Below are 25473 nucleotides of genomic sequence, written 5' to 3'. Positions count from 1 at the left end.
TTTGACAAAATAATTGATGATTTTCTGTGGATATAAATTAATGCATTTGTGTTTGTGTTCTAATAAACTTAGGAATTTGTAGTGTTTGAGATATCAGTATTCTTCTGAACAATTATTCCAGGTCTAGTCTGGACAGCGGTCATGCACATAAAGGCAAATGGTAAGTTTGAGAAGTGTAGAGGTAACTTGTGTAATCCTCTCCTTTATTCCTTAGGAGAAGCGTATGTCAAAGGCAACAGAGGTAATGATGCAGTATGTGGAAAATCTAAAAAGAACATATGAAAAGGATCATGCTGAGCTAATGGAGTTTAAGAAACTTGCCAATCAGAATTCTAGCAGAAGCTATGGTTCATCTGGTAAAAACAACAACAACAAAGTTTGTCTTGCCTGTGTACAGAGATATATAGTGCTATTAATGATAAGAAGTGATGTATCATGAAACCTCTTTTCAGAAGTAGACTACCGATATATCAGCTAAAATATGTCATATAAGCAATATTTAATGCTACAGTATGGTAATTTAAAAATCACCGTTACTTATTAAATTCTGATGAGATCCAATAACATTTTTATTGGCCTCTAATATATGTGAAAATGTGCAAAACTTACACGGTTTTAATACAGCTACCTCTGAAATGACAGTTAATAGCAAAATTTTATTACTGCAAAATACTTATTTATTTTTTTTTGCTACTTTATCTTTCCTAGCTTGCCAGAACATCAAATATTTTCTTTCATAAAAACTTACATAAGGAGGCAAATAGTAGGCTTTTCTCTAAAAGTAAGGATAGTAATGGTTATTTTATGTGTGTTGTGAAGTTGATTTTGTTTGTTTGTTTCTGTTTATTTTAAGTTATTATATCTTCTACAGGTGAAATTGAGGCCAGAACTGTATGACAGATAAATATGCAGTCACTACAGATATTGAGTAAATATAGTATGTCTGAGTTTGAATTGCAAGCAAGGGCTCTATTAATATTATTACTCATATATTCTAAGACAATTCTTTCCTGTTTTTATGCAGAAGATGGAGTACCTCGTTCATCTAGATCCATGTCTCTTACTGTTGGAAAGGTATTTCTGCAATACAAAGAAAATTAAGTGAACATTTTATGTAGTGAAGTTTCTTTGTCTACATACACTCAATCTTACAGTCTGTGTTCAAAATATAGTAATGGTTAATTCTCAATATTATTCATGTAGTCTAGTGTAAATGCTCTGTAATTTTACATGTCTGATTAAGGATGACTCTATGGAATACCAGTAATGCCTACTGTGAATCATAAAGGGACATATTTATTTAGGAAGGGTCATATTCCAGGCCACATACCGGTGCTGCAGAAAGTGGCTTAGGTCCTTTGCATTGCTCTAGTTATTCAGTGAAGAAGCAGTACACTGGATCAAATCTTTCTATTTGAGGGATTCCAGGAACATACCATTTTCATTATCTTAATTATGATATCATAGATGTCAATAATAATTTTTTACGCGTGGCTTGTTTTCCAGTTGCCATCAGAATATCTTGTTTGTCTTGGCAAAGCATTGAGAGAGGGGAGATTATTTCAGATTGTTTTAATTTGACCGATTAATAACATTAACAAGACCACCGTTTTATTTCTCTGAAACTTCCTGTTGCTGGAGTCCAAGTTTATTTAAAAGCTTCTAAAATAACCAGTTGAGAGACCTAAGTCCTGTTTTGACCATCATGAAACTTAGTCAGAGGCATTACTGAGTCTAGTGTTTCTTTTCATATTTTTCTTTTGGTTGTACTTCTTTATATTTAATTTATTCCTAGCACTTCTGAGTGCTGAGCAGGAAGAATTTTCCCTTTTGTTAGGAGTACATTAGGTGTACCTCTGTCATTAATGAATAGGTAAAATTGGTCCTGTCTAGATCCAGGATCGTAGAGTAGGCAATCCCATGTATGTATTTGGTAAACCTGTTGAACTTATTTTTTTGTCAATTATCTAGAGCAGAATCTTAGAAATGTTTAGAAATATGCAGTAAGATGATGATGTTAGATGTCATACGTGCTTGTGGGTTTTTTTTTGGTTTGTTGTTTTTTTACTCAGTGGGATGCATAGATTTCATTACTAATATAACATAGATAAATTTTTTGGCTTCTTACGGAATGACAGACTTACATGATCTACACTTGAGCTATACAATATTGTGTAAAGCTAGCATATGTTTATCATATGAAGGATTTCCATGGTCTTTGGGAAATGTAAGCAATGTCACATGATGCTAGATAAATATCTAACAACTCAAGATGAGCGGGGGAAAGCTTTCTTCTTTTGTGGAGGGAATGGATGTTATTGTTTCTGTAATAATGTGTAGTTTTATTAAAAATAAAACTAAAAAAAAAAGAATTATATCCCGGTGAGGACAGCATATCATAACAGGTACAATAGCAAGAAAAGAGTATCATATGTAACTACATTATTTTCCAGTCTTCTGGTATTTTTCCCAGTATCAGTATGTGTCTGGCTTAACCAAAGGTAATAGCCTTTCACGAGAACTGACAGTTTAGAATATGCCTCCTGTGTCACTTATGTTATTGGGCTTTCAGAGTGGAGTAAAAAAATGTGAAGCTTCCCTGTACAGAAGTTTGATTCTCACTAAGCACTTGCCATGCCAGATAGTACTAGGAAGATAGAAGCACTCATAGATAGGAAGTCTGGGGGATGTTCACAGACCTAACAGCAGTTTACCATAATTTTGCTGCTAACTCTCTTAAATGTCTTCTTGCTGACATTAACATATTTGACATACCTCTTAACTTTCAAAATCTTTCTTTGGCCTATTTTGTTTCATAACAGAAAAAAAAAATAATAATGTTCTTTGTCCTAGAATATGCCTCGGAGGCGAGTCAGTGTTGCAGTTGTTCCTAAATTTAACTCCTTGAACATTCCTGGTCAGTCACCAACAGCTTCACCTATACCTTCAACACCATCCCTCGTAAGTAAAATCCACAGTTGAAAGGTACAAGGCTTTGTTTAAAATTCCTTTGCACAGGGCCAAGCCATAGTTACTAAAAAATGTAAACCCTTTAATTGGTTAAATTTGACTACGTCCTAACAAATGGGATGGACAAAGATAATTTCTGTTGTGTAAGGGACTATGTTACTGTTTAGTGTTTAGTGATCAAAATATAAGGAAGAAAGCGACTGGATACTTTCTTGGAGGGGGAAAAAAAAACAACACTGTAGAAGGGAACGCCAGAGAAAAATTGTTATACTGCTCAAGTCCTGTGTTTATTGTGCTTATTGTGGGTAGAGGGAGTAATGTGAGATTCTAATTTTGTGATTTGAAAATTCTGTTTAAAGATACCTTGCTGGTAGGTATGGGAGGAAAACCTAAGTAGCACGTTGACTTTGTCATTTTACTGAAGACTCATTTGAAATTGATTCATGGATGTAGCATTTATTGCTCATTTTCAACTTACAGTCTGAATCACCAAGCAATGGAAGGAGCAATCTAGCATCTACTCCTGTTCTGCCAGCACTTCTAGAGAAGTGAGTTTTCTCTAGGTCATTTCATTACCTATTGAATCTTAGTATGAAATGAAACTGTTACTGGTATAATTTCAATCTTTCCTGACAGAAATTATACAAAGGCATAAGGTATGGAAATCAGTGGCACACTGTTTACTCAAGTAGATTCCAAGGTGTGGTAACCATTTTATCATCGTATGTTTTTTTGTTTGTTTGTTTATTTTTTTAATGTACAAAGAATTTAGAAGCAGTGTCTCAGAACTAAATCTAGTCTGCTATGATCCAACAGTCATTGCAACTCATCAAGTAAAAGGTGCAGCAGGAAATTATACATTTGAATAAGGCCTACCTTTAGAACTTCGCAAAACTAAGAGTATAACATATAATAAAAAAAAATCCACTTGTGTATATGTATTTCCTGGAATTAATTAATGCTGTACCTAAAGTTGGCCATGAACAACCCTGGGTATGCATGTTCTTAAATTTTACTGTCAGCGTAATTTAAGTTCTTCTGCTCTTGCCTTCTCAACATGTGGCCAGCTGGTAAGAATTTTATTTTGAAATACTATGATATCCAGTGTCATACAGGTTTTGAAATTTACATGAATAAAAAAAAAATAATTAAGAAGTATAACATCATAATGCTAGATCATCAAAATTTTATAGAAGTTAAAACAATGACTAAATTGAGGAGTAATTATTTTTAGTATACATTTAAATGTAAACATTCAGCTAAATTAAAGAACTAGGATTGAAATTTTAGTACAGCATAGAGATACAGTAGAGGTCCTATTTTTCTAGGACCTATAAATTGCAACAAGATCCACAAAGGTGGATGATATGAAAACATGATACTGAGATGAGAACAGAAAGCATATCCAATCTGTTGTAAAAGATCTTTGAAAACTATTACCATTATGGATACAAGTCTTTTTGCATTTGCACACCCTTGTGTGTGTACACTTCATTCTTATCTCTAATCTGTGCAGAAAGCATAAATAAAATTGTCAGGCACCTTTCCAAATACTTAGCTCTTTCAAGAAATGTTGCACATTCTAAGGAAGCTGTTTGCTGATGTTTAAGAAGTAAAACTTAGTAAATCAGTGATGTTTTTAAATTATTAATACTATTACTTTGGTGGTTTAGACTGTTCACAGTGTCACAATACAATATCTGAAATGCTAATTTGAATTAAAGTTTGATAGGATGCTTTAAATATTGTGCAAATTAAAAGTTAAAAGAATTCAGATCACAAGTCAGTATCAGTGCAGGATATTGACTTTCACAGACTTTAGATTAGTGCTGACAAAGTAAAAAAAAATCTTATGTCTTTGTTTTATCTCTGTACTTTACAAAAGTTGAAAATATGCAACAAGTGGGTAAACAAAAGTTATGAAGTATGGCAAAATCATTGCCAGTGGTTGTTACAGTTCAACAGAACTCTGCCAGATTTGGATCATCTTTTGAAGCTGTACAGAAATTCTGAAGGAAAAGAAAAAGTATTAATATTTCTTACTGGTTGAATTAAAAAAAAAAAAAGTTATAAAATGTCAGATTTTCCTTCATTTTTTCTTCAGAGATCCTTATGGATTGATCGTTACAGAATCAGGAATCACACGAACTGAATTGTTCCTATTCAGTAGTATACGCCAAATACAGTACATTTCATCAGTGGTGTTTTTGCTTTTTCTGTTTCTTTTGTCTTGGCAGTGGAAAGACTAATGGAGAGCCTGATTGTGAAACCTCAACTGCTACACTAACACAGAGTGGGTTGGATGAGATCAATCCTGAAACTAAAGCCAAGATAGAAGAGGAAGCATATAACAAAGGGTAGGAATATTTTATGTGAACTAAATCTTAAATATGTGTTACCAGATGTATTTTTTATAGTGTGATTCTAAATGCTAAATAAGCAACATAATTGATATAAGCTCCAAGAAGATGGTCACAACTAAAGCAGTTTGGGAAGCAACATGAGTGAGCATCACTTGTATCTGCATTGTGGCTGTTCACTTTCATCCATTATTTACGTTAGCCAATCTGGGGGAGAGAAGTTAGAGATTCTGAGTTAGATGGGTGTTCATATGTTGGTAGTACTCAGATTCATAGTAGGACAATCCAAAACAACTTTCTAAAATGCTTATTCTGAAAGGTGTACATGGAAATGAACAAAGAGTAGACATCAACTTTTGCAGTAAAGTCATATTGTTTGTGTGGCAAATTGCTTTTCATGGCATGTTTTGGGGCAGTTAACAACTTTGGCATCTATTGTTTCCAAATGTCAAGCAAAAAACTTAGTACTATGTGTAGGGAGACAGAAGTTCGGATCCCAGTCTGCAGATCCAAAGTCATCTATCTTTTGCATTGATTTCTATCTATTCTCAAAAACAAACAAACAAAACAAACAAACAAACAAAAAAAAACACGAGTAGGTGGTCAGAACGATTAAAATAACGATAAGCAGAAATGTTTAACTTACAGCTTTCCTATTGACTGTACCATAGTGCTCTGCTAAGGACTATAACATTTTTTCTTTTGCAAAATAAGGTTTGCTAATAGAACTAAGATAATCCTCTACTGCTTTTGCAAGATTTACTAATAGAACTAAGATAATCCTCTATTAAGGAAGTGTGGCTCTGTGGCATATTCGTAGTCTTTAGCTCATCTTTTCTCTTGTTTGAGTGCTGTAGCAACACTGTTCTATTGTACATGACAAAATGTAAAGCTAATTTTTCTTTACATAGGAACATGTTTATATTGCAGGCTAGACTAAGAAAAATTGTTTTTGTATTAAAGCTATCAGGAAGGCTTGAAGAAAACCAAAGAACTTCAGGAATTGAAGGAAGAAGATGAAGAGACACCAAAAGAAAGTCATGATGACCATGAAGAAAGTGAAAATGATGATGAGATAAAGAAACTGAAAAGCAGGTGAGACACTGGTGTGATGTGTCCATACAATAAGAGCCACTTTGTGGTACCCAACCATGTATGTTTTATGCTATTATTTTAGCATGTTTTCTTCCAGTCTAGGGAAGGATTTTGCAAATAACTAATTTCACAGAATGGCTTATTCCATGTTAGTGAAGTTGGGGAAAAAAAAATCCACAAAAGTTTTTTAGATGCTAAAATGCATCTCTCAGTAGACATGTGTTGTCTTATGAAAGTTGTAATTCAGGAATGTGATGCGCCTGTTTGTGTCATATGTCATTCCCAAAAGGTCCTAGCCAGTCTATTCACCTAAGAATCTTTCAGTACATCTACAAACTGAATGCAGATTACCATGAACTTCTCAGCTATGCTGGACTCAAGGCAGATGCTTGCTCCCTCTAGAATCTCTATAAATGCTGCAGAACATTATGCTGGACATAAATGTGTCCCTCTGTCTTTCAGCAGAGGGACACATTTATTATATTCATCTGTACACTGCAATTTCCTGCATTTTTAAAAGCAAAGAGACTTTTGCATTACAGAGGAATTGACTACTGGCCAAAGCAAGTAATATGACTAAATCCAAGATACGGTAGGGATCTCTACCTGATCCCAAGGGACTCAGGCCCAGATTATTGTGATTATAAACATCTGTTAAGCTGAAATTTCAGCCATGTTCAGAAGGGCAGCCATCTCACTAGTCATGAAACTCTTAGGAGGAGATGTTTAGAATATGTTATAATGTTTAGCTTAATTGAGCAAGCTATGAGCAAGGCAGAATTTAAAATTGTATCAAGCTCTGAGATTTGCCAGTTGACAGGTGGGAGAAATAGAAGCCAAGGTTATGGCTTGATAGTTGTCTACAGTCATCTTGCAAATATCACCCATATTTGAGTATACAGTTACTCTTGAAAGAACTTAAGTTCTTTCTTCTTTCTGGCAAGATACTTGTCTTTGGAAGAGAAGCGATGCACAGTACATCTATGAAACATCTCAAATTTAAAAGCTTAAGGTAATTGATTTGCCTAATATTACTATATAACTGTTTCTTTTTTGTTTTACAGCAGACTTGAAGTCGTCATTAATTATTTATATATTCTGTACCCCAAACTGTGTAAACACTGGAATGTGGTATGGCTGGTAGTGGCTGCGATAATCATTTTTGCTGTGGTGTTGGGAATCTACCATTCGTACAACTCTTGTGACGAAATATCAGAGAGACCTGAAGGCAAAGCCAGCTGTTCTGCTGTTCATCAATATTCATGGTGGAACTCAGGATTCCAACATGAGCAACGCACTGAATAATAAATGAACAACAACATGTATTTATGATACCGGAGAAGCACTGTATTAGAACACAGTTGTTAAAGGTAGTGCTTAGTCATCTTTATGGTTGGTATATGTCATCTGTTGCACAAGCGAGTAATTCCACCCCAAAGTTTGGGGACACGTTATGAAGGTAGCTTGCCAAAATGATAATTTGGTGAAGAATTATGTTTGTTGTCTCAATGTAAATGACTGATGTGATTAAAGTAATATTGAATCATGATAAGGTTGTGGCAGTAATCAGCAACCAGCAAGAAAAACTTGCACAAGATGTTGACATCTCTCCTATGGTTTTGAAGAAAAATCATTAAAACTATATTTGCAGTTAGTGCTTTACTTTGCAATTCCTGAATTTGTGTTTTGGTCAGGTTTTGTTGTCGTTGTTGTTCAAGTATTAATGGCATTTAATTCCTTTGGGTTTTAAAAGTCTAATGTTTTTATTCATTATAATTGGGTAGAAATAGAAGGTCTTCTATGTCATGTTAAAATTATCAGACCACATGCCTTGCTGACACAGTAATTTCATAAGAGGAATTATCTGTATGGCTATTTAAATGGAATACTAAGTATCTCTTATGACATACTTTAAGAATGGGACCACCTCTTTTTTTTGAGTAGGATATACAACAAAACTTAAAATGAGGTCTAGGTAGTACAGTTGATTGGAACTTCTGAGGTATCACTGACATGCTTTGTAACAAATTTTGCTACTTATTTGAATAACTGTGTGGTTTATGCCACTCAGTCACTAAACATTACAGCAAAAAAGTAATTATTCAGACAATTAGATGTGTTGCTGAAGTCCAATATACATCAGTCTTGGATATGGAAAATATGTCCAATCCCTCAAAAAAGAAAAAAAAAATCTTCAAACCTGTCTGTTATCACAGATTAGGATAATCACAGTAAATGGACCTATTGCTTATATTAAAAATGGATGTCATTTGAGATCTGCGGTAGGAACATAGTTCTGTACACTGCCAAACCATACAGGTGCCTATATGAGTGAGGACGTGAAAGTAGTGATGACCATAGAGGTCACTGCATGTTTTAGTTGTCGTAGTTACTTTTCAGATTCTTATGCCAAGTATATAACAGTTTTGATAAACTTTCAAAGCTAAACTACCAGGTCATGACAGATTAATTTTTGCCCCAGTATTTCAACAGATTTTTCAACAGTTTTGCCTGTTTGAGAGTTGTGAGTTGCTACTGAGGAATATGAAAACCTGCCATTTTTACACATAAGCAATTTCAAAAGAGTGAAGCCATTATCCTAAAAAAGAAATTCATGCCTAGGACTGAGACCAAAATGTATGTCACTCAAGGTATACCATATGTACCTGCCAAACACCACTTCTGATTGAAGATGAACTATGTTTGTCTTCCAGAGCTGTATGCTTGAATCTAACCACAATATCAAAATCAGTGTGGCACTTAATTGCACTCTTGTGTCTTGAATTCTTTTGGCACATTCTGACTAACAGGTCTGTTTTATGGACAAATAAGAACTTTATGAAGTACTGTAATTTCAGCTCAGATGCAGATAATGTAGGCTTATTTTCTTTTGGTGTAAACACTGAAACTCAAGCTAACCATCACAGAAAACAGGTTTCTAACACAATCAGAATTTTAATTCATGTGTCTGGCACTAGTAACAAATGTCCTGCTGGTGAATTTTGTTTTTTGCATCTCTAGCTACGTTTTGTTAAAATAAAAATACATGGAGAAAGGGGGGGGGGGGGGGGAGGAGATAGGCCATTACCAACTTTGGGGGGAAAAGGAAGTAAATCCATAAGCAGTTGGTAGGTTTTCTTTTTTATTTTATTTTGTGTGTCTGTGTATATTAGATATATATATAAATACACACACACACACATTTTTGTTTTGTTTTGAGGAGTAAAGTAGAGTGTTTAAGGAAGTTCAAAATGGATAATGGGAAAGTGTCATTTGGTCTGATATTGTAATTGCTAAAGAATAAGACCAAAGAGAGTTTCTTGCAAATTACTTGGTATATGTTTAGAGTATCTAACTATTAAGAACTACTGTGACATTTCATGTACTTCTATTATTTAAAGAAACTTGTCAGTGGCTCTTTCAATACTTGTTTATTAGTACCAACTTAAAAATCTTTAGAAATTGTGTTGGTAACATAATAAAGCAATAAAAATTCTGGGTAAATAGTCTTGAAGATTCAGAATCTACTATGCCAAAAATTATGGCACATATTTGATTGTGACAGTGGATATGTTAGTGTACTGAGGAAAAATTGTTAACAATGCCTCTAATTTTATTAATTTGCTCTTATTCACCTCTGCACTGATACTGATCCAAAACCCTATTTTAAGTACATGTGGAAAGTTATTGATATCAATGACTCTACAACTGCTTAATGTTAGGCACGTGCAAAGTTTCTGTTGGTCAGTGTGTGAACAGAGTCTTCATCCTCTTTTTGGCATTCTGCACATGGGCTTTCATGGACTTGGTGCACAAGGGCAAATTTCCATAAGTAGTTGTACTGATTAGAACTGAATTACTTGCATGTCTAAAGCAAGTGTAACTTAGCCACAAAGTTATTAATTGTTATGGGGAATGGACAGAAAGAGGCAAGGGATTTCAATGGGGATTAAAAGATGACGATTAAGTTGATGAAAAAAAAAATTATATATATATATATTTTTTTTTTTATACCTACTTGGAGAAAACTGTCCACTAAAAATAACAGACCACAGTGACTAACACCACATTAAATATTTTTGCTTACATTTCTCAGTTAATTAATGAAGACACCTTTTTTTGATAGAAAACTAGGTTCTCTCAACCTTTCTCAATCAAAACCTATTCTAGATGTAGTTTTATCTGTTGGATATTAATTTTATTTATCTGTTTAAAAAAACAGCAACACGTTTAAAAAAAAACAACAACAAAACTTCTGTGTTCAAAGATCACATCAAGATAACAAGAAATAGATTTATTATTTATGCTATTAATATTGAAATAGTTTTCTTGAGGTGCAATATTTATTTTTTTGTTTTAATAAGACACATTGTATTGTTTCTCCTGCACAGCACAGATGTTTCTAGTAAGCAGAATTTTAAAAGAACACTATTTTTGTGTATCATATTTATATTTGTAGCATTGTAAGATTTTGCACCAGTGTGCTGGTATTGTACTGTATAGTATCACATACTTGAGGTTTTTAAATAAAAGTATGGTTTCAAAGTCCTCAGTGTTGCTACCTTAAAGATTTATTTTTCGTATGAGCTCTGTCTGCATATTAATGGCTATCTTTTTCTGAAATGCCAACTGCATAATGTAGTGTCATGTTACACATACCAAAGATCTTGTTCTTCTTAGTCTTTCAGTTCTTCAGAAAAATGATGTAGAAGAATCAAGCAAACTCCATTTTGAGTGTTTGTAAGCAGGGTCATCCTTGTCATATCCTAAAAATAAATGAGAGGAAACTGAAATACCCTGGAGAGAGTTTAACTCCTGCTTCAGAGAGAGGCTGCAGGTTGCTGAGGAGATGGAAGACTGAAAGGTAAAGGAGACTGGGAGGTTAGGATTCTCTGAGTGGTGTTCTTGTTGGCTTGGGAGCTCTGGGAACCCTGGGATTTGTGGAGAGCTGAACTGCCAGATCAGCAGGAAAGAGTCTGCTCTATTTCTGTGAAGAACATACTTGTGACAGCTGAATCTCTGGTGGTCTTTTTCAGGGAGACAAACTTTGGGACAATGACAATCTGGAAAGGAATGGCTGTTACCAGGAAAAAAGACCCTCTTATTTGTATTTTTCACATAAACATATTTTTCTTCTTAACTTCTTTCTATTTCAATTGTTGATGCTTCAGGATTCCTTTCGAAAGGATTATAGAGAACAGTCTGTTCTCCTCAGCATAAAAGTCTTCTGTTTAGCAATCCTCATCAACTTTTTGAAGCACATAGGTATGAGATGATGGGATTTTCTTTATAGCTTACCATAAATATTTTGGCCAAATGCTTATTAAACACATTGAACAGAAAGCTGTTGTTGTTTTTCACCACAGAAGTTAAGATGAAGACCCATAAACAATTTAGAAACCTTTTGTTAGCTATGCAGTCCAGATGAGTGACTTCCTCATAGTTTTGCAACAGCTGACAAGTAAAAAGGAAGAAACTGACCAAAAAAAAAAAAAAAAAGTTATTAAGGCTCATTTCATCATTCTATTTTTTTTCTCTCCTAATCTGTATTTTGCTCTAACAAAACCATGTAGAAGGAGCTTGTATTTTTGTTAAGTGTTACCAAGGTGTTCATCTCTTATTTTTCAGCTAAAAATTGCATTAAACATCAAGAATGTTGACAGAGTTTGACTAAAGGAGCTTTGCTGCAATGAGAACAATTGGCATAAAGTGGTAAATCATGACAGGACAATTAGTATGCAACTTTAAAATGTCTTTCTTGAGAAATCCAGCTTTGGAAATAATTTTTCAGGGTAGTGAATATTTAGCAGTTCAAGGTAAGCATGGAGATGGTCAGGTGTTTTACCATTCTCAGTGTTTTGCTGTCACAGACCACTAATCTATGAGCGCAGCAGAATAACTAGTAATTTCTCCTACATAATGGATTGAAGTGAATTCATTTAGAACTTGCTTGACAGTCTGATTACAGTATTGCAGATTGTCATGATTCTGTAGAAGCATGTAAGTATAGCACAACAGAGGCAAAATAGAAATTAGAGTAAGAAATTTGTCTCAGATCTCAAGGAGCTTTGCCAACATTCAGTTCCAAACCACAGCCCAAACACAACTAGATCTTAAATTTCTTTGCTGGTAATAGATACATCATTTTGTTAACCACATTATCTGTGGTTTCAATCAGTCTATTAACATAACTGTTTATTGGAACTTCACAGGAAGACAGATGTGATAGGGACAGTGGGGGGAGCCAGTCCCCTAGAGTCTCACAAGGATTCCCATTTATGGTAGCACATGTCCAAATCTCTTCAAAACCAAGTATCAAATTACCTCTGCATTATGGTACCTATTTCTGCATCGCAACTCTCAGGCAAAGGAAAGTAAAAGCACTACATCAAGGTGTAGAGGACAGTGAGGAATGGATACTCTTCTAACTCCAAAAGAAAAATGCTCATTTTTGTTCTCTTTGCTGTGATGCAATACATAATTATGTTTATTTACCAGCTAAATAGTGTGAGTAATGTGTTGTTAATCAGTAAAACAGGAAAAAATAATGAAAGTTTTCAGAGTGTTTACTGACTTTGCAGTCTACCAGTCTTATCTCCCTTCCTCAGCTGTGTTTTCTGCGTCAGCAGTAGTTAATTTTTCCAGCAAATGCTGAAAGAGTTAAAGGTGATTAGGGATTTCCACTCAGTGACCTCACCTTTGTGTGGGATAGTCAACGCATTTGCTCTGACATCCTTTCTATGAAGCAGTGCAGTGACAGCTGGAAGTTGCTTTCAAGAAGTCATCTCAAAGGCAGTTCCCAAGGTGGTCTGACAGTATCCAACACCTGAACTTTTCTCAGCACAGAAGACAAATCACCTTGAATTTCTCAATTTTCCAAGTTCGTGACAATGACAACTTATTTTGGAGTTACCTCAGCGGTGTTTTCAGTCTGGGTTATGACATTCATGGCTCAAAATTACTTCATAACAGGTATGTAAGGTTCCACTTCTTAAAATATCCTAGTTGAACAGTAAAGTGCTCAAAAAAAGCAGCTATATTCCCAAACAAAATGGGGGAAAGTGTCTGTTTGTAGATAGGCCTGCTAGCATAGGAAACCACAAGATTTTCATAATATAGCTTTCCATAATATGCAATGAAAAATACTCTAACATATAGGGGAAATCTTTCACTCTCTAATGATTTGATAAGCTCAAGTGCTATGTAAATGCTATAGAACTGCTTGTTCTAGAGTTTTGGTTGTGCATTTAGGATTACGTTTAGAACTATTGAAATGTGACTTTATATTATTGAAGACACCATAGCAAATAGTTTTACACAATCCTCAGAAAGCACAACATGTGTGAAGCCAGGTCTGTGAAAATGCTGTTGTTAATGCTTTTTTTTTTTTTTTTTTCAATATCCTGACACTCTTGACTTGCAAAATTGAAGGAATTGTGTGCCAGGATCTTGTGGTTCATCCCCAGGGCAGGCATGCTTGTATCTGGTGAATACAATGCAGGAGTTCCTGTTCTGTATAAACTATCTGTCTGCAAAATAAGCAGTGGGAATTGCCAACTTCAAATTTTATCATACAGTTCTTAGATAATACACTTCCCTCAACACTATTGTATGTGCCTATTTTTTGAATCAGGGTCATGTAATACCCCTTTCTTATGTAAGTTAGGGAAATGTGGATGCCTCTTAACCTTATGTATTGGGTTTACGTTAGACATTGTCTAACATTATGTTAGACATTATTGTTAGACATTGGAACAGGCTGCCCAGGGAAGTGGTGGAGTCACCACCCCTGGAAGTCTTTAAAAGACGTTTAGATGTAGAGCTTAGGGTTATGGTTTAGTGGGGACTGTTAGGGTTAGGTCAGAGGTTGGACTCGATGATCTTGAGGTCTCTTCCAACCTAGATGATTCTGTGATTCTGTGATACGTGCCAAGGGTTTGGTAGTGGGGGTCTTCAGGGCTTGTCCCTGTGAGCAGAGCCCAGCCGCTGCTCTGTGTCAGATAAACGCCACTTTCATCTGGCTGCAAAAAGAACCTGCAGCTGGCCAGAGCTGAGCCAGGGAGCAGCATTGGTTCGACCTCTGGAAGAGCAGATTTAAGAAAGAGGGTGAAAAAAAAAAATAAATGCTGTTCGACAGCAGCTGGGAGAGAGAGGAGTGAGAACGAGCCCTGCAGATCCCAAGGTCAGTGCAGCAGGAGGCAGGAGGTGCTCCAGGCAGGCAGCAGCAGTTCCCCTGCGGCCTGTGGAGAGGCCCCTGGTGGAGCAGGCTGTCCCCCTGCAGCCCATGGGTCCCACATGGAGCAGATCTCCACACTGCAGCCCATGGAGGAGCCCCCGGTGGAGCAGGTGGATGTGGCCTGGAGGAGGCTGCGGCCCATGGAGAGCCCCCGCAGGAGCAGGCCCCGGGCCGGAGCTGCAGCCATGGAGAGGAGCCCATGCAGGAGCAGGGGCTCTGGGCGGAGCTGCTACCCACCCGTGGGGAACCCATGCTGGAGAAGTTTGCTCCTGGGGGATGGACTCCGTGAGACGGAGCCGTGTGGGAGCAGTGCTTGAGGAGCTGCAGCCTGTGGGCAGCCCCCACACGATCAGTTGGGGAAGGACGGCATCCCGTGGGAGGGACCCCACAGGGAGCAGGGGCAGAGAGGGACCGTGAAAGAGCGGCAGAGAAGTGCTATGGACTGACTGCAGCCCCCATTCCCCTTTCCTCTGCACTGCTCAGGGTAAAGAGTTAGAAGAGGGCGGATGGAGGGAAGGTGTTTTTAGTTTTAGTTTCTCACTATTCTAGTCTGCTAGTTATAGGTAACAAATTATTAGTTTCCCTTTGCTGAGTCTGTTTTGCTTGTGAAGGTAACTGGTGAGTGGTCTCCCTGTCCTTACCTCAGCCTTTGAGCCCTTTCAATTTTATTTTTCCCCCTTTCCCTTTGAGGAGGGGGAGTAAGAGAGTGGTTATGGTGGAGTATGGCTGCCCTGACAGATAAAATTATCCCACCCCAGTAGCTGCTAGGATATCTGCAGATACCAAATGTATATCACGTTTCCAGATGTTTCACTGTAGGAGTAAATGTTTGTTCTAGCCATGTAGAAGAACACTATGTCATTGTTGCAGATAATCAATTGCCATATCTACTGAAAGGCTTCTGAAAGCAACTGGGCTTGAGTGAATTAGATGCTCAAGTTCTGTTGAAATTCCATGGTTGAAGTACTGAACAACGGTAGATTCTTCTACAGATCCCAATCACTGAATATATTTTTGCTGGGGAAACAGCGTGAGTCTTAAGACTATCCTTTCCAGTTGTTAGGACATCCATAGTTCCCATCTAACGCTCACTTACTCATGCACCCTCAGCTCATCAGTTCAGTGCTCCTATTAATCTCATGGCCCATTTGCAGTTGTGCCTTGGAGCTCTGTGTAGTATGCCTGTGCCCATTCCATCTGGCTCCTGTGCTGTTTTACTGCTGGGCTTCATGGATGGGACCACAGACTTGCATTGGAGGTAGCCTTGTCTCCAGGATGGCCTTCAGGCATGTGCGACAGATAGCACCCTCTCTTGCTGTTCCCAAATGAACTTTCTGATGAACCCTGCATCTGACATGTTCTCTTGCTCCCTGACAGTGCAGAGAAGCTGCCACAAACCTGCCACAGTGTGGCCCTGCTTGGGTACCACAGGGCTGTGCCCTGGTTGGTGGTGGCACTGTCCTGCCTGTGCTGCTATCACCCACAGCTTCTGCGGCTTCTGGCTCATCTCTTCTTGTGGAACAGCCTCACTGTTGCTGCTCCCTGACATCAGCAGCCAAACTCAGCTCTCCAACAAATCAGAGCAAGGGCCTGGGGCAGAGCAGAGATCAAGAAACACCAGCTTCTCAAAAAAGCAAGAGGAGAATTCGTGCACAGTAAATGCAATACCTGTACCCTGCACATATTATTTTCTTCCTGTCTTGTGACGAATTTGTCTTGTGAGATTCTTCTGTCCATTTTTTCCCACCTTTCTCAGTAAAACTACTGTTCACAGAGGATCTAAAACGCAGATTAGTAGATAAACTGAATAGAGCAAAGCTAAAAGGACACGTGGGCAACTTGTGGACCCGAAAGGGTAATGAGCTTCTATAGGATTAGTCTGTCTCCCGTACAAACTCGGTTGTCTTTAGTACAGAAGTCAGAGGTGATTTAAGAGGTGATGAAAAGTTTTGAAGAGGTTACTCTTCTCTTTCTGGATTTCTTTTGCATACTGTAAACCCATCTGGAATATAGTTTGAAGCTCATAACATTTCCAAAAGGTTTCTTTCACTTTTCTATTATGTTTTAAAGAGCTTAGTAAATTCTAAGATAAAACTTCGGTCCATGTCCTACAATCACTTTTCTTACTACTTAAGACTTAATTTTCTGTTACCGAATTTCTGTATTTATTGTGCTATATATCTATTATACAATTCTCCTGTAAAAAAGAGTCAAGTCTGAGTATAAAAAGTAGTAGTAGGTGAATAAAGGAATTAGGCATCCTAGACAAGGAATGGGGGGCTTGAAAACTATGGTAAATGAATTGCAGGAAGTACAGCAGCAGCTGAGATGGAGGGAGATCCAGAAGAAAAAATAAAAATCTCAAGAGGACTGGGAGAGTTCCCTGTTAACAACAGGGAATTGAGAAAACTTAATGTTGGAGTACCTGTCTGACACCAGAAGTAGTCTGAACGAAATGAAGACATACAGGAGGCTATTCATGAAGACACGCTGACTGGAAGGAAGACATATGACAGTAACAGAAGAAATTTGACACCGTGAATCATCTTCACATTGGGACTGCTTGGATACACTTGAGGTCCTTGATGCACACACCACTGAGCAACAGTGCTTCCCTGGATCCTCATACAACATGTCTGGCTGGTCTTACCTTCAAGTCAGGCCTGGTTGTTGCCATGGTTTCACTATAAGGACTGCTACGATATTCACTGGCTCACCTGCGGTGTGTTAATGGGGGGCCAGAACATCCATAGCTGCTGAGATAAATTCACCAAGTTCCATGATTGCTTTACCCAACATTTAAATTCCAATAAACTAAAGAACAACAGAGATGCATCTCTTATCAAAAGCCATTTCCAACTGCACAACACCCAGTGGGAACAGGACTAGAAAGCCTGCCTTTCTCTTTGCCCTCCACACAAGATGAGACATCTGTTTTTCTCATGGTAGGAGTGGCTTGGCTGCTAATTCTATGACTTCATTCATAAAATTCAATTTAACTTCTCTTGCTAAGAAATTTGGTGGATCTGCACGTGTCATTTAATTTTCCCTTGAGAGTTTGTGGATTGACTGTTGTCTGATGCACAGGTTTTATCAAGTATTCATTAGTGTACGTACCTGGTAGGCACAGAGTCTGAAAAGGAAATCCAGCAAGTAACAACTTTAGCTATTGCTTATCTGAAGTATTTGCAATGAAATGCTGAAATGTTTACAAGCTTGCATAAATACAAAAAGTGTCCCCACTGTATTCAATTATTCCAGTTGCATTTTGTTGTGTTGTGTTTTTTTGTTTGTTTGTTTGTTTTTTCCTTGATTTGTTGTGTTGTTTGTTTGTTTCTTTCTTTTCCTTGATTTTGTTTTGCCAAGGTATGAGGATTTTCTTCCTGGGGTATCTGAAGCTGTTTTGAGATGATTTTTTCATACAGGCTATTCCTTTTCATTTAACATGGTAATTACTGAATGTAACTCCAAAAAAAAAAAAATAAAAAAAAAATCTAGCATATGCTTCTGGGGAAACATGGAGACGAAAGAGTATTATCTTTTTCCTTGTCTGTGTCAAATTCTGAATTCTGCCCTGTGTCCTTAATACAGATAAAGAAAGTATATACTAGGAAACTGGAGCAGGTGTAATCAGACATTAGCTATGCCTTTTCTAGTACAGGTGTCATGGCCAATTGTGGCTTTCTGAAAAAGCTGGATGAGTTTCCTATTGCTAAGTAATAGGGGAAAAGTGTCAAATTCACCCCATCTATCCCCTCTTTTCCTACCACCTGCTTCCTGCCAAGTACTCAGTAAACTCAACGCATGACAGTGCCTGGGGAAAAAATATCATGCAAAACTAGAAAAGAAAGTTAAATTTAGGAGGAATAAGAACTATAATAAAATCTTTCTAGTAAGAATGTTATACTGACAGAATCCAGTCTGGTGATTGAGTACAACTGCCAGGTTTATCATTTTAATTAAAAAAAAAGAAAAAAAAAAAAAAAAAGAAAAAAAAAAGAACTGATTACTCTTCCTATTTTGAATTTTTGAATGAATAAGTTTGACAAATAACAGCAGCTTTACTAAGAAGCTGACTCTAGGTAACACCACACATACAACTAGATATGCATTTAGTCTAATAACACTCAAACCTTTTGAAATTCTAGACTATTGAGAAAACTTTTTATTGTGAAGTATGTCTTTTTGCTAGAAATTACTTTTCTACTATCCTCAAGCTAGAAACTTTTAAGAATGTGCAATTTGAATGATACTTTAAATTACAATAAATGTTAGTATTCAATACTAACCTTAAATATTTATGTTTAAATTACAGGTTCTACTCTTCCACCTTGCAGGATCACAGGTGTAGGTCTTTATGAGGAGAAAGTGAATTTCTCAGAAGCAAGTAATGCATGCAATCAATTGAATTTACAACTGGCAAGTAAAGACCAGGTTGAAAAGGCTTTGAAACATCTCTTTGAAACGTGCAGGTATATGATATCAGTTAGCATCTCATTACCTTCAATAAACTACTTTACCTTACATGAGGCTGGTGACAAATCTGGTATTAAAAGGACTGATGATTTTTATTGTAGCTATGGATGGGTGAAAGATGGATTGGTTGTAATTCCTCGGCTAACATCCAACCAGAAATGTGGTAAGGGCAAGGTTGGACTGGTGACATGGAATGCTGAACACTCTAAAACATTTATGGTTTACTGCTTCAATTCTTCAGGTATGTAAGCATAACAACTACATTTCTTGTGTTTGGATTGGATTTTTTTTAAATATCTGAATGAAAAAAATTCATAACAGGAGAGATCTTATCACCTGGTAGCTATTTTCCCCTGACCTTAAATGTTGTCTAGTTGTATTTAGCTCTGTGGGGAGAAGCTTTCAAGCAATACAGGAGGTCCGTTCAGTTCATCCAAATTAATAAGTTGGTGCTGCCATGAAAGCTCTTATAAAAGAGTTGCTTTTACCATTCTGTAATGTCAACACAATACTTTTAATAGGTTTTTATTATTTAGGTATTTTGATTTGAAGGACTGTAAATTGAATTGCTGACCATGAGTCAACAATTTGCCCTTGTGGCAAATTTGCCCTTGTGCTGGCCGAGAAGGCCAGCAGGATCCTGGGCTGCATTTGTAAGTGTTGTCAGCAGGTTGAGGGAGGTGATCCTCCCCCTCTGCTCAGCCCTGGTGAGGCCACACCTGGAGTACTGTGTCCAGTTCAGGGCTCCCCAGCACAAGTGGGTTAGAGAACTGGAGCACCTGTTGTATGAGGACAGGCTGAGAGAACTGCGCCTGTTTAGCCTGGAAAAAGAGAAGACTGAGTGGAGACCTCATCAGTGTGTATAAATATCCGAGGGGAGGGTGTTAAGAGCATGGAGCAAGTCTCTTTTCGGTTGTGTCTAGTGACAGGATGAGAGGCTATGGGCACAAACTGAAGCCAGGAAGTTCCAGCTGAATATGAGGGGACACTTCTTTGCTGTGAGGGTGACAGGGCACTGGAACAGGTTGCCCAGAGAGGTTGTGGAGTCTCCTTCTCTGGAGATATTTGAAACCTGCCTGGACGCCGTCCTGCACAATGTGCTCCAGGTGATCCTACGTGGCAGAGGTTTGGCCTAGATGATCTTCAGAGGTCTCTTCAGAGGACCTAAGTTTGCTGAATGGTGAGAAAATGAGAATGTATATTTAACATAGGGATGATTCTGCATTTCTTCATCTTAATAGTTAAACTATTGCCTGTTCTAGGTATGTCTTAGCTAAAACATTTAATAGAAGCTCATTTTGTCAATTTTCTTTGTGGTTGTAACGTCAAAAAACATTTGAAAACTATGGCAGAAGACAATAAAGAGCCTCTGTCATTTAGGTTTTTATTAGAGAATCAAAGAATGGCTTGGGTTGGAAGGGACCTTAAAGATCATCTGGTTCCAACCCCCTGCCATGAGCAGGGACACCTCCCACCAGCCCAGGCTGCCCAAAGCCCCATCCAGCTTGGCCTTGAACACCTCCAGGGCTGGGGCATCCACAGCTTCTCTGGGCAGCCTGTTCCAGGGCCTCACCACCCTCTTAGTGAAGGTTTTCCTCCGAGTATCTAAACGTCCCCTCTTTTAGTTTAAAGACATTACCCCTTGTCCTACCGCTCCCGATGAGTCCCTTTCCAGCTTTCTTGCAGGGCCCCTTAAGGTTGTGGAAGGCACCTAATAAGGATAAAAGGTACCTAAAATAGCATTTATCTTCAAGTGTGTTATATATTGCAAATATTTTTGAAGCTTGAATCTGCAGTTAAGCCTTCTGCTCTGCAGGAGGTCGGTGTGTGTGTTTAATATGGATTACCACTCTCAGTACTGTTCGGGAGGAATAGATTATGGGTATGCAAATACAAAACGAGCATCGCATTTACTCCAAGTGTTTAACCATGTGAGTCATGATAAAAAGGGCATAATCGGTGTCTTAGCTACACATACGAAATAAGCGTGCCTGATCTGGATAAGGCAACAACTAATTTGCAGAAGGGAACGGCTGGGTAACAATTTCTGTAAACGTGTGCGCAGTAAGTACAAACCTAACAGAAGCATAACCTTTACGTGTCTCCTTTCCCTACTGCAGATGTTCAAATTAATTCATGTGTACCAGATCCAACTACAACTAGACCATCATCAAGCGCACCAACGCACTTACCTGCCTCTTCAGGCTCAGATTTAACTGAAAACGTCACGGTAGTGCCTAACGCAACTGAGACGGAACGGGCCTTGAAAAAGCTGAAATTTCAGGTGGTATGTGTAACTGAAACAATCTTACCAACTGAGGAGACTACTACCAACACGCCAGGGGAATACTCACTTGACTCTCCCAACTACACTTCCCGTGCTGCCTTTAAGAACGATGGCGTTGTCTTTGGAGGTAAAGGCTATGGGTGGTAGCTCTTCAGTCAGGAGAGCTGGTTAGTTATGTAGATGTTAGCAGGAAAACTGTTTACTGCTGGTCTTGCTTGCTACTCCAGCATACATTTTTATATAGCTGAATCTGGAAGCAGAATAAAATGTTACAGTTTTGCAAAGGCAAAGCTTATAAGGCAGAGAGTTGTTTTGTTGTTGTTATTTTTAAGTAATTTTTAAGGTCTTGTTATGACTTTATACTTTTTGAGAGTATTTCAGTAAGAAATAGTAGAAAGTAATTTTGGTTAATGTGATTTGGGGTGAATATATTCCTTAAAAATTCTTAGCAGACACCATTTGCTCACAGTAATAGAAGAGTCTGCGGGCTCTTAAAAACAATAGAAGTCATGGAAATTTTAAGGAGAATAGTGCTTTGTTCTCCAGGTATGAGGTGTGAATAACAAATCCTAATATACAGCAACTGAGGAATGGACTAAATATGAGGAAAAAAACCCAACACATTCTAACTGGAAAGACGATTTGTTACAAAAACATTTTCTTGGCAAGTTGTAAAAACTCTCCAATGAGCAGATTAGACAAAAATCTGTCATGGACTGCCAAAATACCTGTTTCAGTCTCTCAAAACAATGAACAGGAGTAACAAACATTTTGAGATCCCTAATACCTCTGACCTTCTGCATGTCTACGTGTATGTACCTCCTACACAATGCTGTCTTAAGAAGAATCTGGATTTATGTTCATAAGCCTTTAGAAAGTCTGAATTAAGAATCAATAAAAACTCAATGCATACTTCACTTTTTTCTCTAGGTATCCCAACAGCACTCCTTGTACTGGCACTCATCTTCTTCGTTACTTCAGTTGTTCTAGCAGTCTGCTATATCAAAAAGTAAGATTTTTCTTTCTTTTCTCTTGTACTGAATTAACTTCTAGAGTACAGTCAGTGAATATTTTACTTATATAGTTAAAGATCAGAGATGTAATGACAAGTAAAGGACAAAGAACAAAATCTGCATCCCTGCTCTGCAGATAAAATTTGTTTTTGCTGTTACTATTCCCTATTTCAGAAAAGAAATCAAGGACAAGTACTACCTATCTTTGATTAATCAATCATGCCTAGTGTGGAACATTTCTGTGTCTGCCAAAACAGCAACAACATTGAAGTGTTGCTTCATTGAAGTGTGCATCTGTTTATATAAAAGACTGTTTATGTAGCTTTATTTTGTTTCTTTCAATGTCAAACTTAAGGGAGTAGATGTTACTCTTGTTCACAAAAAAAAAAAAAATGCTGAACTCATTTGAATCATTTATACAGATCTTCAACACGGAAGATCATTAAATATCAAAAAGTTGTCTGCATTTCTAACATCCTAGCCCAGCTTGTATTTTCATTACATAACACAAATCCTGAACATGCACTGTTTGTTTAAAGATACTTAGCATTTTGAGGAATGCTACCTAACTATGTCAGTGTTGCTGCTTTACTATCTTTTTTTCCTGTTTAAAGGTACAAGACAACGTTCCCATTTTCATACAAGAATCAGAAAAAAGAACTGGTTGAAACTACAGCTCTCAAAGAGGCTGAGTCAAATGACAAGACACCAGAGAAGGAAACAAAGAATAATGGGAAAAAGGTAGAAGAGTCTAAATCCAAGCCTGAGACCACAGTAAAATGTTTAGAAGCAGAAGTTTAAGAGGAACAACATACACTTCTTTTTAGAAATACATAAAACAAAGCACACAACTTAACAATTCTTTTAAACATGGGTGACTGTAAATACTCATGAATTAATATTTTCTCTATCTTAACATACGAAAACGTCTTTTTTAATAATTACAACTGTAAATGCTCTTGCAAAAGAACATGGTCTCTTATTTACCTGAAATAAATGAAACGTCCATATTACAGCTCATTTTTCTTAATAAAGAAGTAAACAGGAATCTGCTGTTAATGACATACAGTGTGTAAGTATTTGCACAGAATTCAGAGCAATATGTAATTAAAAATTCCTTTTTATCTGGCTGGAGAATGTCTGCTAACTGAATGTCTAAACTAAAACGATATTGTAGCTCTTTATCTGTAGGGTAGTTTATTTCCATTAAATAGTTACTTTTTTTAAAAAGTGTGTTTACAAACAGAACAACTAAATCCATTTAGAAGTAAAAAATAACTTTAAAAAATCAATATATCAGCCCACTGTCATTCAAATACCCAAAAAAAAGGATGTTGACGTGTTCATATATATATATATATATATATATAATATATATGTTATATATTATATATATAATATATATTATATAGTATATATTATATAATATATATTATATATATATTTTATATATATATTATATATATATTTGCAACGAGTAACTTTCGTAGGCATCTTCATCATCTAATTTACTGTTTTATTTATTAAAACATGTATGATTCTCATATCACATATTTGATGGGGAAAATAACCTTGCAGAACTTTGACTTGTATCTCAACAAATATATATAAGGTCTTTGTGGATATTTAAATGTAATTTTCAAAATAAAGACCTCAGGTATTATGGGGCATTTACAGTACTTCATAAAAACAAACAAACAAACAAAAAACTTTGGTTTGTCTGTACCATTTATTCTCATGAAAACTGCCTTACAGGAAAAAGTACTCATATAACATTAGTGTTACAAAAGTAATCAGTTGATATAAAAGAAAAAAATCAGTAATTCATTAACTATTTTCTTAACAAATTGTTTTGACAAGCTGTATTTATATGTGAAAGGTTACTGTGGCAAAATAAGTTTCTTTTTAGAAAAGAAAAAAAAAAAAGTAGCTTGAAAAAGTCTTAAATAGAATGGCAAGCAAACTGCTCACTTACATGGCATTTTCTACAGTTAGAATACATAGTTATGAACTTCCATTTTTAGATTCACAGAAATTTAATATTTGCCCAGTGGTTATATGTTCCCCTTGATAGCAACTTACAGGGTAATGCTAATAGCGTACTTAAAGGAATCACTGTGTTGTTGTTTGGTTTCTTTCCTTCCCTCTTTTTTTTTTTTTTTCTTCTTCTTCTTGATAGCTCAGAGAAATTTCATGGCTCCAAGAGACAGGGCTGCTGTGTTGATATGCAGCCCACCACTGCTGCAGAGAGAGTGTGATTCAGTACAGCTCCAGAAACTGCTTATTTTAGAAGTCCATCCATGGAATTTCAACAGAAAAATCTGCAGCACAGGCAAGCACTAGTTACAGCCTTTTCCTGATCAGTTAAGTAGTTATTCCCCTTGCAAGGTACTGTAGGAACACCATGCAGTTCTGCTTGCCGTGCACTGAAAGCATGCTATGCCATGTGAACAGAGTAGAGAGTAGGAATTATGCCATCAGGAAAAGCCACAGCCATCACTTGTCATGATGGTATCAGAATAGCAAGTGGGCTTAAAGATGCAGGCACTGGTAATGGATACAAGGTAATTTTGGATTATTTGTTTTGTGACATACTATGATTTCCCTTTATGATCTGTCTTTTCCAACTTTTTAGAGATTAGAAGTTATTCTGTTTCTTTCTTCTTTTTCTCACCAGCGTGTGAAAATTACGTATCCTGTCTTCTACTAATGTTACCTCTGCTCCAGAGGTACATAACTTGCAGATCATTGTATACACACCTGAAAATTTTCAAAAAATTGTTCTCTAATTTCCCTCAGGCTGGACATTTGTAGCTTCTGTTTTAGATCTCAATAAGGGGCATGGTTTCCAGAAGTGTTTATTTTTTATTATTTTTAAATCCGTATGCGTTTTTAAGTTTTCAAGCCTTAATGTTTGAATGTCTCTTTTTATCACGTACCTTAAAAAGTCAGCTTTCATTCCGGCCTGCCCCCTGATGCGTGGCTATGCACAGGGTTTGATTTGCTCCCCTGCATCCTGCTTTACAGCCCTCCTGG

The 25473-nt window shown here is 36.9% G+C and overlaps 2 protein-coding genes across 38 annotated transcripts in view; both read left to right on the top strand.

Annotated features, from left to right (window-relative positions):
* IRAG1 (inositol 1,4,5-triphosphate receptor associated 1) overlaps positions 1-10973 on the top strand; it is a 102496-nt gene extending 91523 nt beyond the window's left edge. For 36 of the 37 annotated variants that reach the window (XM_038180126.2, XM_038180129.2, XM_072039378.1 and 33 more), the window contains 7 exons: positions 215-356; positions 1025-1074; positions 2854-2961; positions 3451-3518; positions 5208-5327; positions 6294-6425; positions 7490-10973. In XM_038180126.2, coding sequence (XP_038036054.2) covers positions 215-356; positions 1025-1074; positions 2854-2961; positions 3451-3518; positions 5208-5327; positions 6294-6425; positions 7490-7730 — 861 coding nt within the window. In that variant the 3' untranslated portion in view covers positions 7731-10973. The remainder of the gene's footprint in view (positions 1-214; positions 357-1024; positions 1075-2853; positions 2962-3450; positions 3519-5207; positions 5328-6293; positions 6426-7489) is intronic. The other variant, XM_038180138.2, reaches the window with a different exon arrangement.
* Positions 10974-13047: 2074 nt separating this feature from the next.
* On the top strand, positions 13048-24100 carry LYVE1 (lymphatic vessel endothelial hyaluronan receptor 1). Its single transcript, XM_038180142.2, has 6 exons — positions 13048-13397; positions 18977-19133; positions 19239-19378; positions 21258-21551; positions 22355-22433; positions 23052-24100. Exons 1-6 carry the CDS (start codon positions 13316-13318, stop codon positions 23236-23238), a joined length of 939 nt encoding a protein of 312 aa, XP_038036070.2. The 5' UTR covers positions 13048-13315; the 3' UTR covers positions 23239-24100.
* The last annotated feature ends 1373 nt before the right edge of the window (positions 24101-25473 follow it).

Source organism: Anas platyrhynchos, chromosome 5 (genome assembly GCF_047663525.1).
Source record: "Anas platyrhynchos isolate ZD024472 breed Pekin duck chromosome 5, IASCAAS_PekinDuck_T2T, whole genome shotgun sequence".
NCBI classification, from domain to species: domain Eukaryota; kingdom Metazoa; phylum Chordata; class Aves; order Anseriformes; family Anatidae; genus Anas; species Anas platyrhynchos.
Note: the sequence above shows the minus strand (reverse complement) of the source record. Positions and strands in the feature narration are given on the sequence as shown.

Coding starts and splice junctions, on each gene's coding strand:
- LYVE1 (XM_038180142.2), top strand. CDS start 13,316: ATGACAACTTATTTTGGAGTTACCTCAGCGGTGTTTTCAGTCTGGGTT. Junction 13,398..18,976: donor TCAAAATTACTTCATAACAG/GTATGTAAGGTT, acceptor TTTAAATTACAG/GTTCTACTCTTCCACCTTGC. Junction 21,552..22,354: donor CGATGGCGTTGTCTTTGGAG/GTAAAGGCTATG, acceptor TTTTTTCTCTAG/GTATCCCAACAGCACTCCTT.